The sequence below is a fragment of the Genypterus blacodes genome, unplaced genomic scaffold (genome assembly GCF_046128005.1).
Source record: "Genypterus blacodes isolate CSIRO-AG114 ecotype Tasmania unplaced genomic scaffold, CSIRO-AGI_Gbla_v1 ptg000013l_1, whole genome shotgun sequence".
NCBI classification, from domain to species: Eukaryota; Metazoa; Chordata; class Actinopteri; order Ophidiiformes; family Ophidiidae; genus Genypterus; species Genypterus blacodes.
In genome coordinates, this window is record NW_027466827.1 from 242,501 (window position 1) to 257,500 (window position 15,000).

Below are 15,000 nucleotides of genomic sequence, written 5' to 3' on the forward strand. Positions count from 1 at the left end.
GTGAGTGTGTGTGTGTGTGTGTGTGAGAGAGAGAGAGCCTAAGAGTGTGTTTGTTTGGAATCTTACCTCAATGATCAGGTCAGGTTGTGTAGTGACTCTGATGCTCTGTTCATCTTGGTCTGTGGCATAAGACACGGTGTAGACCAGATGACCTCCGTACGCTGACAGCTGGAAGAGAGAGAGAGAGAGAGAGAAGCAGAGAGAGAGGGGGAGAGAGAGGTCAGGTCTTTGTTGGTGCGCAGACATGAAGTTTATCACACTCGCAAGGAGCTGATGCAGTCAAGTGTATTGTTTGTGTTCTTTACCCTCCACACCAGCAGGGGGCACATAGAGCTAAACATGAACTACTGAGCGAAGCGGCTAAGACCAACATGGCTTCCACACTTTTAAAACTTTAAAACATGTTGAATATAACAGCATTTCTTCTTCCGCCACCATCAAAATTGTCAAAAATGCCACAAAAACCCTGACTTTAGTACCAACAGAAGCCAATGCAGCAAAATCAACAAATATGAACATGCACTTTTTGATATTCTTTATGTTTTGTATCTGTAAGCAAATGACAGAAAGTTGCAAATTTCAACAAATCAAGCACTTGCACTTGAAGGCACTGCTGTCATCTTTATTGCTTCATCATCCACGTCTGTCCAACTATGACATCTGAGGTTTTAAGGCATTTAATTTAACTGTAACAAAGGGCGAGCCTGTGAATGGGTAACAAGAAGAGGATTTTAATGAAGAGAGACAGCGAGAATGCGCTCCCACCTGCATTTCTGCCTTTTTCCCTTTATCTTTATTTTTTGTGGCCTTCACATGTCTATCTCACACATAAAAGAGCTTTGTCGGGGCTTCTGTCGCAAAATCTGCGAGGTGTGTGTGGATGAAATGGAAAAAAACATCTTTGCCTCAGGTGGATCCGTGCAGCCACGTGGATGCTTGTAAGTCAAATTTGGTCTGAAGTCTGACAAAATATTGCACCTTCACTCTCATCTCAACTAAAATCGTATGACAACATGACGATGACGATGACGATGAGATGTGTAAATATAGCAAAGGCATTATTCCAGTATATTCAAAGCTTAAACAGTGACCTCGTTGACTAATAGTTGTGTTTGTCGATAACAAAAAAATAAAAGTTTGGCGTTAAGTAAACAGCGAACACGCGATATGCTGCTCTCGTTGTTGTCTTGTGTTGTTTCAGCGCGGCTCCTTTCTGTCGAGTCCACAGAATGAGCTTTGGCTGGGGGAAACGCTGCGTCGGCACCATCCCCAAATTTATTATTCCGCTCCAACCTGAGCGGTAATGGGTGGGAGAGCGAGATAATAATGCCGCCATAAAAACCAGGGAGGGAGAGGACGAGGGAGGGAGACGAGGAACTTGAGACGGAAAGATGGGAGGGAAGAGACGGAGAGATAAGGAGAGAGAGAGAGGGGGAGAGGTGGACTTAATGCCTCTATAAACTTCTTCCATTCTACATCATTACTCTCAGTTCTTAAACCAGGAGGAGGAATCGTCCATTTCACAGCTGAGTGAAAATACACACCACACACACACGCACACGCACACGCACACGCACACACGCACGCATGGAGGTGCATTGGAGTGACCATTTCATTGACGAACACTTATTCCCTTTCTACCTCATTTGCCAATTTGGACTCTTAAGCACACACACACACACACACACACACACACACACACACACACACACAAAACAAAACAAACTACACACAGGGACACTGCCCCTTCCCTTCAGCCATCTGCACTTCAGTACTTTGCGGCCATGCCTCAGTTCTTTTCCTTCACCCATCTCCATCACTTCATCCTCACACACACTCACACACACACACACCTGTGGACATCCTGGTTCTGTACATCCAACTTGGCCACTGCACGGCAACAAAAGCAGCCAGGGAGGAGGCCATCATGACGTTAACTTTGCACCAATCACCGACAAGAAAGGATGCAGCCTCCCTTTGAAGTCTGCGACAAAAATGCTCCACAAGGCGTCCCTGACTCTCACCGAGTGTGTGTGCGCACTTGTGAGACAGTGACTGAGTGTCCGCAGTAATCATCTACAAGGATGACTCTCTGCCCAACACTCGCCCTCCAAGTGCACGTCTGAATTTAGATTTCTACGTCTTTTGAAATTAGCGCGATTCTTAGAAAGGATCCCCCTCTCTCACACACAAACACACACACCAGAACACACACACTTCTCAGCAACCATCCACTCAACCTGGACAATAATCAGAGCTTTTGTCATGGCAACCTGATGACTCCTCCGTCTCAAAGGGAGAAGAGAAGGGGCGCAAAATTGAAAAAAAGGAGGAAAAAGAAAAGACCAACAGAATGGAACAGCAGGGAAGGGAAATTGGGAGCCAGAGGAGAGTTATGTGGACTGGAAATGACTGAATAATAAACACACCTACCCACACACTTACACGCTAATACAAAAGACATGGTTTGGAGCCCCTTGAGAGCTTGATAAGTCTGTTATTAATTCTATTAGTGGCCAAAATAAGACGACCTAAGCCGATAGCTGCCACACAATCAAACATCTGAAGCCTTCTGTCGCCTCAACGTGAAAACGAGCCACGGCTTTAAATAACTGCTGCTGGCAGGGACGAGGAAAAGAATGACGTCGGTGATTTAGACTTGACCAGAAACTACAGAGAAATCAAATATCGTCCAAAATATCAAAGACATCCATGTACCCTGTTTGCTCCACGAGAAAGGATGAGGAGAAGATGAAGAGGATACTATATTTGGTCAAATCAAATGCAAAAATGTCATCTGAAATTTGTCTTGGGGTGCCCCTGGAGCAGTTTGGGGGTTGGGTGCCTTGCTCAAGGGCACATCGGCACACTCCAGCTGTCAACTTCAAGCACTTTCTTGGTCCATACTGGGTTTCAAACCAGCGACCCTTTGGTTCCCAACCCGAGCTGGCAGTTGCATATGTTCAGGAGTCGGTTGTCTAGGCGGCGAGAGTCAAGATATCTGCCAGATATGAAGCAACTTTCCACGTGTTTCCTCCACTTAAGGGAGAGAACTTTGAATATCAATCTTTCACATCGTTTTCCCAGCAGCTAGACGCCAAACAAAAGGCCACCAGAGAGTTGGTGAAGAAACAAATTAGCCCGGGAACAGATACAGGAAATTGTATACATTTGACTCCTACAGGTAGAGACTGTGGGAGTCACGCATTCATGGTTCCTTGAGGATGAATAGCCTGAATAACTGTCCCCACACACGGTCGCACACATTACAGAGCGCAGCATCTATCCAGCTGTTGAGCACGACAGGAAATCCATTTGGTGAATTAAAGAAATTGCAGCAGAAAAGAAACGGCAACATTGCGATCTGAAAAAAAAAACTGCCCGACAACCCAATCGCTCAAGTGTAGACGCTGTTAGATTCCCTTTTTTCTATTTTCACCGCAATAATAATATTCTCATTTCCAATATGGACGCCCTTTAAACCTCCTTACTCTCTTTTGATATCACACATTCTAAACATCCAATTGAATTTGAATTATCCGGAGCGATCATCCCACGAGCGTTTCCCTGATTTGTTTGCCTCGTAATTAGCTATCTTCTCTTTCCCGGCCGGACTCCCGTGATGTATGACAAGTTTCCCTTCTCCGGGTTTGATTTTATTTATTTCTACCAGCAACAGTTCCCTCGATGTTACACAGACGAGCAACTGAATTATGATTTTTTTGGAAGATAAGAAAAGATGCAACCGGCCCCCTCAGTGACTGATGTAACTCCTTGGTGAGGTTTAGTTGCTTTCTTTTGGGTAATGAGCCCAACATAGAAACACAGCGCTTACTACTTACACACTAACACCAAATACGGCTGCCAATCTGGATATCAAATGTGTTCAAGTTTCCCTTCAGATTTAGGAAGACACGCACAGACAAAGGCAACCAATCGAGTGTTAGGATTGATGAATCATCCAGCGAGAGAGGGAGCGAGGGAGGGGGGGAGAGGGAGAGGGAGAGGGAGAGGGAGAGGGAGGGAGAAAGAGAAAGAGAAAGAGAAAGAGAAAGAGAAAGAGAAAGAGAAAGAGAAAGAGAAAGAAAGAGAGGGAGAAAGTGAGAGAGGACAAGAGAGAGGGAGAGAGGGAGAGGGAGGGAGAGAGAGAGAAGGAGTGAGAGACAGAGATTAGGGAGGGGGAGAGAGAGAGAGATTATTCTTCAAGAAATAAAAACCAGATTGTCACCAAAGCTTCTGAAAATAAACTCCCCAGAAACACAATGACACACACACACACATTTACACACACAACCACATGCACATGCACATGCACTTGCACGCATGCACACACACAGACACACACACACACACACACAGACACACACACACACCTGGGTAGCATTTCTGATGCCTGTGGTTGTTTACTCTTGGTATCAGGAGTTTTCACTGTCTGTTTGTCTAAGGGTAAGACACACACATACATGTACACGCGCGCGCACACACACACACACACACACACACACAAACACACACACAGAGACAATTGTTGTTTCAAGCAACAGGGTTAGATTGGCTCCAGATGGACCTATAGTCAGTGGAATGCTGAACAACACACAACCAATCTGACCTTTAGTGTGTGTGTTTGTCTGTGTGTGATTTGTTGGGAAAGAGAAGAAAATCCAGGTCATAAAAATAGGGATGGAAAATCTGTGGAAAGTAAAGTTGTGTGTGTGTGTGTGTTGCAAATGTGTTTGTGTGTCTGTGTGTGTGTGTGGCGTCACTGATGTTTTTTTTCGATGTCCAAGTTGACTCTGCTAGATGCTGGGTTATGTGTGAGACGTCTGTGTGTGACGTCTGTGTGTGACATTGGGTGTCGCCTATAGCCGCACACTGGGCAGGAGAAACTGACTGAAGCAATATGACGACTGCCTCTTGTGTTGTGTTGCGTTTGGTGACGCGAGCTGACTGCAGGTAAACTCAGTATGCGCGACTCATCCGGTAAGGCGACTGACGGCCGCTCGCTCATTTGCTTCCAGCTTCTTAGAGCCAATCGATGATGCGCTCGCCCACGCCTGGCTGACTCCTGAAAGTCAACTTCTACAGCTTTCTCTCCACCTCACATCTGAGGGGAGGAACAGACACTGAGAAGCCCAACTTGTGAGGCGGACGCTCACTATCACGCATGTTGTTGTTCAAATGCCAAACACTGCGTCACCACGGCTGCAGAGTTTCATCCTCAGCAGGGAGACACATATGCTCCCTATGCGCTCTACTAATGTGCAGAGTGTGACGTCCTTTAGTTGACGAAAATATCAAAGAATGTTAGTTCGGATGGTGATACGTAGAGATTCACACACACACTTGCAGCAACAGAAATGCACTACGCGGTTAAGAACGATACCAAATGATTCGGGTGCTGAGAAGTGGAACAAATCCACTGTGACTGATGTCAGGGCACTTTTTTCTTCAACAATTTGGCATTAGGAGGGGGGAGAGAATAGATACGGGAGGAGGAAGAGGAGGTGGAGGTGGAGGAGGAGGTGAGGAAACAGGGGGGAGAGAAATCCATCTCATTCAATCAGGAGCAGATTAGGAGAGGAGCTACACACAACAAACTCCGACACACATTTTTTCTGTCTGATAAGTCGCCGCTCGGCAGGCGACGTTCCTCTCATAGCAAAGAGAGGTAGTGTGTCTACACACGCTTTCGCACTTTGAAGACAGATTTCATTCATCACCACTGAGAGGTGTCAACAGCGGCTTTTTGCTATTTTTCTGTTTGCACCTGAGGGAGGTTTGCTGCTTCTTACGGGAAAATTATTGGTGTTGTTCTTACTGTACTGGCGCACGTAGAGTTTAGAGGCAGCAAAGAGGTCGGTGGCAATTAAGATAAACCTCAAGCTGGATCAGGAATATGTGTGTGTGTGTGTGTGTTTGTTTACAAGTGAGTTAACCTCTTCTTTCTCTCACCGCATGCTTATTTATCTGAAAAGTCAATAAAGTCATCTTAGAAACAAGCTTAAAACACACACACACGCACACACACATAAGTCTGCTAGTTTGTCGTTACTCACACGGCCTGTCACTTCCAATGACACACATGAACATGACAGACCAGTGTGTGTGTGTGTGTGTGTGTCTGTGTGTGTGCAATAGTCTCAGTCAAGTCACATGGCCTCTATCTGTGTAATAGGAGAGAGACTGAAGCAAAGAATCTCTTTTTCATACCCACACTGCTCCTAGCCATCACACACACACGGACACACTCATAGACACACAGTGGTAATTTGTTTGTTTCCAGTGTTTCCAGGCATTTGGTTACGCTCCGCTATCCCTAATGCCTCCAAAACACATCATTATCTGACTTATATAGGCCCGGGAGAGTGTGTGTGTGTGTGTGTGTGTGTGTGTGTGTGTGTGTGTGTGTGTGTGTGTGTGTGTGTGTGTGCGCGTGTGTGTGTATTTGTGAATGTGCATGTGAGCTAAGAGAAAAACAGTTGATTATCGAGTTCAACAGGCGAAACAGTGTTTACCCTGAGAGACACAAAGCAAGTGAGAGAGATGCAGAGTGGGAGGGAGAGAGGGAGAGAGAGGGAGAGGGAGAGAGAGAGAGAGAGAGAGAGAGAGATCTTGGGGAGAAACAAAGAAGGATGATTTAGAAGTAGGAGTAGAAACAACAGGAGTGGGGGAGTTAGATGAGCAGACCGATGGAGAGATGCAGGGATGGAGGGATGGCTTGAGGGATGGAGGCTCAGACAAAGAAGTGAGATGACACGGCGGGCCTGCGGTGCTGAACTGTAATGAAATTCAGCGGTATACAGCTTGGAGCCGTGACAGCCAGACAAACATCACGATGGGTCTGTTGTTGTAGTGCAACAGCTCCTCTTCACAAACATGGACTCGAGCTATTTAACAGCTGGAGAGATGAATTCTAATCTCGGCAGCGGAGAACAAGACCACACGAGGAGGAGGAAGAGGAGGAGGAGAAGGAGGAGGAGAAGATCCAGAGCGGCGAGGTGAGGAGAGAGGAACACAACATATTCACCCACCCCGAAAGACGTCTTGAAGGATCATAAATCAAATCTGCGTTACGCTTTAATGACGCCAACTTTCTTTAGGTATTATATTTCCTTACAATGAGCAATCTGTCACAATCTCACAGCTACTTCTCGTTTTGAGGTAAAATTGTTCAACCAGCTGATAGAAGGGAATAAAGGTTCTGCAGTAACAGTGGACAGGTCTTGGCGTGGCATCATCTTGCACACCTGAGGCACCAGCATGAAGCACCGCCCTGAATTCTCGGCTTTGCATCAACATGGACGCATCGGCCCTCAGGTGGCAGGTGGCAGAGAGGGATTCAGTCCTTTGCGTGCGCACCGGCATCTCCCGTTGGTCAGTCAGGGTGCCAACACGGAGGAGGACAAGGTCAGGGGTGATAGCAAGAGAACTCCCCCCCATGTTATGCCCTCCAGGGAAACCCAAGTCGCACGGGATTAAGAGAGACATCATGTGTCATGGAGGTGGCGTGTGGCTGTTTGCACCTCTCCTCGGTGAATCAAGCAGCGGCATGGGGGAGCAGGAGGAATCGGACGTGTCAAATTAGGGAGAAAACTGGAGGAAAACACTTTGTTGTTGTTGTTCCTCCACAAATCCCCCTTGTCAGACTGGCTCGTCAACCACACGGAACTCTTAGTTGTGGGAGCGAAATGAGGGCGGGTTCACTGCTGCCTTCACGCTTACACAGGAACACATTAACACATGGGAGCTGTCAAGTACAGCCACTACACTTTTGTCACTTTGGGAGTCAAATGAAGCAGTTGGAGCATAAACACATTGCTCAAGGACTCTTTGTGAAAGGGAAAACATTTCTCAAATCAGCGCAGCGCAGCGTGTGTGTGTTTGTGTGTGTGTGTGTGTGTCTAACCTTGTTCCCCAGGTATAGCTGAGGTGCACTCCAATAGTAAGAGGAGCCCAGATCAGTCACAACATCGGAGTGGCGTACGCTGAGATATGGAGGCGTATGTCTGTGGATGGACCACACTCTTCCTCCTGTTTCTCCAATCAGGTGCCAGCCGGTCAGAGTCATCTCCTAAAATACACAATTAGACAGAAAATAAAGATATATAGTGACACATATGAAGTGCTGGCGTACAGGAACCGCTACTTTATAGGAATCTAAAGAATGTACTCTCCACTAGGGGGCAATGTGTGAGCTCATCAGCACCCTAAAACTTCACTCTTCTTCTTCACTTCTTTTTTAGCGTATCGAGGATGATGAATCCCAAACTTGCTACAGTGTTGTTGCGTGACAAAACCTTGGTAATACCAACGCAAGAGTAATTTACACCATCCAGCATTCATTTAATTATTTTTATAGCAATATTATTGAATAAATCTACCGTTATCATTTATAGCTCCTCTCATCTTGCCTCTTTACTTCATTGTCTCAGTGTAACATGTCCTATCTTGCAGATGGCAGATGTCAGAGGTCTTTAACAACCAAAGCTGGGGGTTCCTTGCCCAAAAGGGTATAATATCCAGTATGGTCAGGCTCCACTTGTGTTCCCTGCCGAATACCGCTCTCCAGCTTGGCTTCAGCGGACAGCGGCCGTAATAAAATTTTACAACCGTTTATGTAATAAGTGGCCCAATAGCCGGAGATGTGAGGTGTCAGAAAAGAGGGGAGAAATATCATAAACACAGACTGGACTGAACTGTTTTATGGTTTAAAAAGGAAATTGGTTAATACCTTTCAACAACATCTGGCCTCTAGCAAAGAACAAGAGGTTTTTACTGATAAATAATAAATAAACTTTGTAGTTATCATCACCAGTGAGGAAAAATTATTGGAGTGCATAACTCTCAAATAACAAAATAACTATGAAAATTTTGCCTTGGTCTAGCAGCATTCAACCAAATTGCACCTTAGCAGTCCAACCTTGAGATAAAGAAGCTTGTTATCTACAATAGGATTGGTGTTAAGAAGTTTATATTATTGAAATAAGTCCTTGCCTATTGAACTGTTTACAATAGAAGATCACAAAATCTCTTTCAAAGTTCTATTACCGTCTCAGACAAATGTTCAGCAAAAAGCCAAAAAACTGACACTCGGAAAAAAGATATTCTCCCAACATCTCCTGTAGGATGTTAGAAACACTCTCGTGCAATCCTTGAAGTGATTACACTGTGTGTGTGTGTGTGTGGTATGGGGAGGTATCTTTTTGAAAGAAGAGAGAGACAGACACACATCTGTCGCTGCAATTAACCTGACCTTGGCTTCCCCTTTCGAACGAACACACACAGGCGCCCGCACACACGCAAACACACACACACACTCGCAAACACACACACACACACTATCAGTGTCTAAATCAGAGCTGTCAGCCTGTCAACGTCTGCTCTTCCCTCCTCTCCCGCCCCGACTGTCAGTCAAAAAGTGTTTTCCTCCTCTCACCTCTCTCCTTCTCCTCACCTTTTGTCTTGTCTCCTCGCTTCTCCCCTCAGCCTCGTTCTCCTATCCTCCCCCCTCCTCTTCCCTCTTTGCCCCTCATTTCCCCTCCTTCTCCTTTGCTCTCACCTCCACTCCACTTCTTCATCAACTTTTTATAACCTCTCTGTCCTGTCCTCCACTTCTTGATTACCCCACTCCCGCTCAGAGGAGATGATTTATATTCTCTATACAAGGTTGTAATATTTGCTCTTCGTAACATTAGGGGCCAAATCTATTGACGTTAAACTTTGGTGTTTCCTTCCATTTGAATCTCTTTTTCTTTCCGTGTCCATTGGCTTCTACAAAATGTAAGGACATTGTAAATACTGGCCTTGATGAGTGTTTCAGAATCTTGTACATTCACTAATGAGGATTTCAGTGCCAGCATCAGTAGATTTTTATTCCTTTTGATACTTGCTGCCATCACTGAAGTGCTCCTTTGTCAATTGCTGATTGCTGATTGACAAGCAAGTGTATTTTTGTATGTTTCCTGTTACGTTCTTACATTCTGATAGGTCCATGTGGAGGCCGAGCACTGACTGGTCACACCCATACAAGAACACTTCTCACAGCCAAGTCGATTGTCAGCATGGAGGTTGAAGAAACCCAGTTTACAGCGGTCGCAGTTCTCGCCCTCCACGTTTTCCTGCCAAAGTGAGAGAGAGACAGAGAGAGAGAGAGAGAAACAGAGCGACAGAAAGATAGATATGCAGCAAAGTTTATGAGCTGACCTCAGACTAGTGTTATGAGCACAAGGCATGTTATTGCAGTGTTAATGTGGTGAAGGTAATGATGACGGCGCTAGAAAGGTTAGTGTGGTGTCATAATTTGTGTGTGTGTGTGTGTGTGCGTCTGTGTGTCTACCTTGCAGACACAGGGTGTAATACATGGGTCAGCGTTAGTGCTTCCTTCCACGCTGCAGTTACAGCGCTGACAGGACGGGTAGCCCATATAACCGACAGCACACCTGGAGACAAATGAGTTTAATAACAACAATAAAGATGAAGGTGATGAGGATGAGAGAGCCCCCCCTCTCCCTCCCGCCCCTCGCCGCCATCACAAGAAGGTCACGGAGCCAACTCTTGTAATAACCACTGAGTGCATTCAGAATGGAGACACTGAACCTTTAGTCCACAGCGAAGGCCTTGAGCTGCGGGTGGGGGGTGTGTGTGTGTGTGTGTGTGTGTGTGCGCGCGTGCATGTATGTACAAAATAAGTGTCTCAGAGGAAATATAGAAAGAAACACGTCCCAAATTAAAAGAGAAAGTGAGCGGGCAAGAAAAAGAAGGAGAGAGAAAGAGAGAGGGAGAGAGAGGGAGAGTTATAGCAATGGCACACAATTTGTACAGACACAGCGAGCCAAGTCTATTAAAAAGCCTTTAAGAGGTGATTTTAAAGAAGATGCTTATGTTGCTGGCCTGATCTCAAGGCAGGTCATTAAAAAGTTTACAGGATGTTTGTTAGAAAAGTTGGATTGTAGATGAGATTACATGAAGTCTAAATAATGTCCATGGAGATGTTGGATCGTTGCGGTGGCATAAGAAAAGTACAGTGTGCTGAAAATGCACAGTGGCGAAGATAATGGAACAAGCAATTACTGCAATATAATGACAATACAACTTAAAACACTCATTAGTGTGCATACCGCCACCAAGGCTGAACAAACCAATGTCTGGTTTTTAAAAATATCCCGGACTCAGGAGAAAGAGATTACTCCAGTAAACACTGTCGTCAATAATCAATCATCTCAGCTGCACATTAGGGATCGTTGCATGTTTCCAATCCCATTTGTCAGTGTGCAGCCGGACCATTAATGTGAATTATAGCCGAATAAATTCACAAATATATCGAAAAATATCTCATTTAAACTTCACTTGAAAATTCCTGGATCTGCCCCTTAATCGGGAAGTCTTGGGTCCTTCCCTGAGCCGGGCCCCATCCTTCCATAAAGTTTCATTATTATTAAATTAGTTCATTAGTAATGCCTCGAAACGTTAACCCAGGAAATTAACGCTTGGAAAACATCATCTCTTTAGCAAAGGCAATTAAAATCTGACCATAAATCACCTTGTTTTACAGCTGTAGAGGTAAGAGATAGAATCTTTTATTAAATGTTTTAATTTATCTCTTTCTCATTAGGTATTCATGGGTACAGAGGCTAGAACAATTAATATCCACATTTCAGTCAATTAAAGAAAAGGAACAGAGATTTGTAATAGCAGATCTAAGAATATCACAGTGTCATAGCACATCATCCGGACGCATCATTACGTTGTATCGCGCACATGTATACACACACACACAGAAAGTGTGATAAAAGCCAATATCGTCAAAGATCTTAATGGAAACGTCCAAACCTTAATTGGAGCAGACTGCAGCTAAAAGCTTCTGCTCACCTGTCACAGCTCGTCCCTGTCTCGTTCAGTGTGTCTGTGTGCTGTATGTGTGTGTGTGTGTGTGTGTGTGTGTGTGTGTGTGTGTGTGTCTGTGTGTGTGTGTGTGAGTGTCTCTCTCACCTGTCACACCGCTGACCCCCAAAACCCTCCTTACACCGGCACGACCCTGCTGGCTGGGCTGTCAATCAAACACACACAAAGACACACACAGACATACACACACATTTTAAAGAAACAGTGTAAGTGAGACCGAATGGACACTGCATCTCTCTGAGGCTTAAACTGGTCCACTTTGTAGTGAAAAAAGTAAGAAATAGCCATTAAAACTGCCATTTTCTGCTATTGTGGATCATTTAGGATAACAGAAGCTTCAGTGCAGCTAAATGGACTGAGTTGATTTAATGAGTCAACTGCCACTTTCAAGTGAATTTAAAATGCAAAATGTGTACTTGCTATAAAGTGCTGCGTGTGTGTTCACTTTGCGACAGAACAGCCCTCCACACAAGGAGGCTATATAGTCATAGACAGGACAGACATACAAACAGACGGGCAGGCGTAAACAGTTAAGACTCACGTACCGGATGTGCCCTGACTGGAATCGGCGACGCACGATAGGCTGACGGAGCCGTGGGGGTCACAGGAGCAGGGGACGCACGAGTTCTCCGCTTCGACACTCACCTGAACAGAAGAAGACGAGGACAAGACAAGCTGTTAACGTCTTCTTAATGATGATGACTATTTTAAACTTGGAACATCGCTGGCAGTCGACCCACCTGGGATTAGAGGTGTGTGACCTGGACAAAGAGCTTTATCATTGTTATTTTATGTCAGAATAATAATGTACAATACTGACAGTTCAATAAAAAGACAAATTAAAGGTAAAAATAATGAATGGGAACACACTACATCACCCAACCTGACCCTGAATGTTTCTGTCAGACTGATGTTGAAATTTCGTGACTTGTGGTAAAAACCTGGGGAGTTTTGGTGAGGGGACAGACTAAACAGAGAGGCGAGAGGAAAAGGTCACTGACCCCCGCAGGTCTGAAGTATCCGTCCCTGCAGCTCTGACAGTTGACGCCAGCTGTGTTGTCACGGCAAGCCACGCAGACTCCGCCCCCTCTGTATTTACCGTGGGCGTTCAGGCTGAGCGATAAGTCCGCTACCGTTTGATTGAAGTAGCACTCGTCCGCCTTACCGTGGCAGTTGCACTCTGAAAACACACACACACACACACGGAAAGACAATGTACTGCAAAAGTGTAGCCAAACCAACCAAGCAGAGAACTGTTTTCCCATCTTGAATCTCCACTCAGGAGTTTGGGGGTAAAACGGCTTATCCCATTTCGTCAGGTTCACACAATAACCGTGATCATCTTGGGGTGAACCTCGGTCAAAAAGTGGGACATCTCTTTTATTGAGGTCACTGCTTCCTGCGGTAGTTATTGGACAGTACAGCACCGGCGCTGTTTCCTGCCTTTTCTACCCACAATTTACGGCGGAGAGGAAAGGCATTGTTCCCATTTTGTCATCAAGCTGCTGTAATTCAAGTTGTGACCTTGAGCAACACATTGAGAGACTTCCATTAACACAACTTGGATTTACACCAGTGGGGGCATGAATTCTTAATTAAAGAGCCTTGTTGCAGTGTCTTGGCGCCACACTGGGCAGTGTTTCATAACGTCAACACGCACTTAATTCGCCGTCTAACCTTGTTGAGGTTCATGATCAGTGAGAGACGATGCGCATTTCCAGCTCAGACAGACTGCGATTGTGGGCGTGATCTACAAAGTGCTTTGGAAACTGCAAATGGTAATCCCTCTGGGGTGACACACTGGAATCTCACAACCCTTAGCAGGACACACACGGACTGTCCTGCTACTGTAACAACACTAGAAGGACGCCTGTGTGGAATTGTTGCAGCCTGCCCCTTTTGCTCTTTAGTCCAGTTTTAGCTCAGGGGTTGATTCAGAGTGATGGCATCGCTGATCTGTGCTGGGCAGTCTCTCCCCTCCTCCCCCCTATGTCTGCTGGGTTACAGGTTTGGTGTCAGTGACCCTGTTTTGTTCCATTCTACACTTCAGATCAGTGTTGACAGGAGTAAAACAGGGATGACTAACATGCACCTTCACTTGCAGCGACCACAGGGTGATTTATTTTCTTTTTTGGAATTCTCAGACCGCTGCACCTGCTCAGTTTCAGTGTGTTTGTTTCCCTTCGCCGCTGTGGTCAGTCGGGGCTTGCGTCGGGCACACTTAGCGCTGCTCACTTGTTGCCGCAGTGATTTTGTTTCAGCTGTCAGGCCCTACAGCGAGAGAGCCTCTATAGTCTTGGTAACCTGTGTGAACTAAAATGACTGTGCCGCAGTAGCTGACGGCTGCTTGAGGATGCAGGTGGAATTCTAGAGCTTTGGGTTCTATCAGATCCTCCAGGCTAGATTGGGGGGGGGGAAATGTGTAGCGTCCCACTAGAATTTCTAACATTAGTACAAAAGTGGTCTGTTCCTTGAGAGCTAAAACCAAGCGCAGCAATTGTTAAGAGGTTGTTGAAATCAGATGGATTACAGATGGACAAACTGTGTAGCAGGTATTTAATTTACTGTGGTGTCATGTGTTTCTTACTCTCGCAGACATGCCGAGTGAGGAAGGTTCCTGCCATCCAGGGCTGCTGGTGGTACCCGGGGCAACAGCGATCACAGCTTTCCCCGCATGTGTTGTGTTCACACTCACAGCTGAACTTCTACACAGGCACACAGGCACACACAGACACATGTGCATTGCAGATGAAACATTTCACACAGTCACATACACAATTAAAATGATGTATTTGAGTGAGGAAGCATTTGAACAGCAAACGGAGAAACGTTTCTCCTCTGCTACAGGGTCAGACGAGTCAGCGGTGTGTAAAATTGGGTAGAACCTCAGCATCCTTAATGATGGACTGCATGTCTGCGGGCGGGTGATTAAGAATGCAGACAGCCTATTGAAAGACTATCAAGCAACGCTGTATTCACTGGAGAGCCAAATGTAATAAGAGACATTGTTAACTCTCAGTCAGTAGCAAATAGGTTCACTGCTACATTCCCAAGAGAGAGAGAAATACAAAACGAAAACACGGTCAAAACAGAATGTAA

General features: G+C 45.6%; 1 protein-coding gene across 1 annotated transcript in view; it reads right to left on the reverse strand.

Annotated features, from left to right (window-relative positions):
- The window catches only part of lama2 (laminin, alpha 2), a 116,838-nt gene that overhangs the window by 66,315 nt on the left and 35,523 nt on the right, over positions 1–15,000 (reverse strand). Inside the window, exons 8-15 of the mRNA XM_076167803.1 lie at positions 14,489–14,606; positions 12,903–13,081; positions 12,447–12,546; positions 11,989–12,046; positions 10,337–10,439; positions 9,978–10,118; positions 7,907–8,071; positions 67–168 (exon numbers count right to left, since the gene is read on the reverse strand). Coding sequence (XP_076023918.1) covers positions 67–168; positions 7,907–8,071; positions 9,978–10,118; positions 10,337–10,439; positions 11,989–12,046; positions 12,447–12,546; positions 12,903–13,081; positions 14,489–14,606 — 966 coding nt within the window. The remainder of the gene's footprint in view (positions 1–66; positions 169–7,906; positions 8,072–9,977; positions 10,119–10,336; positions 10,440–11,988; positions 12,047–12,446; positions 12,547–12,902; positions 13,082–14,488; positions 14,607–15,000) is intronic.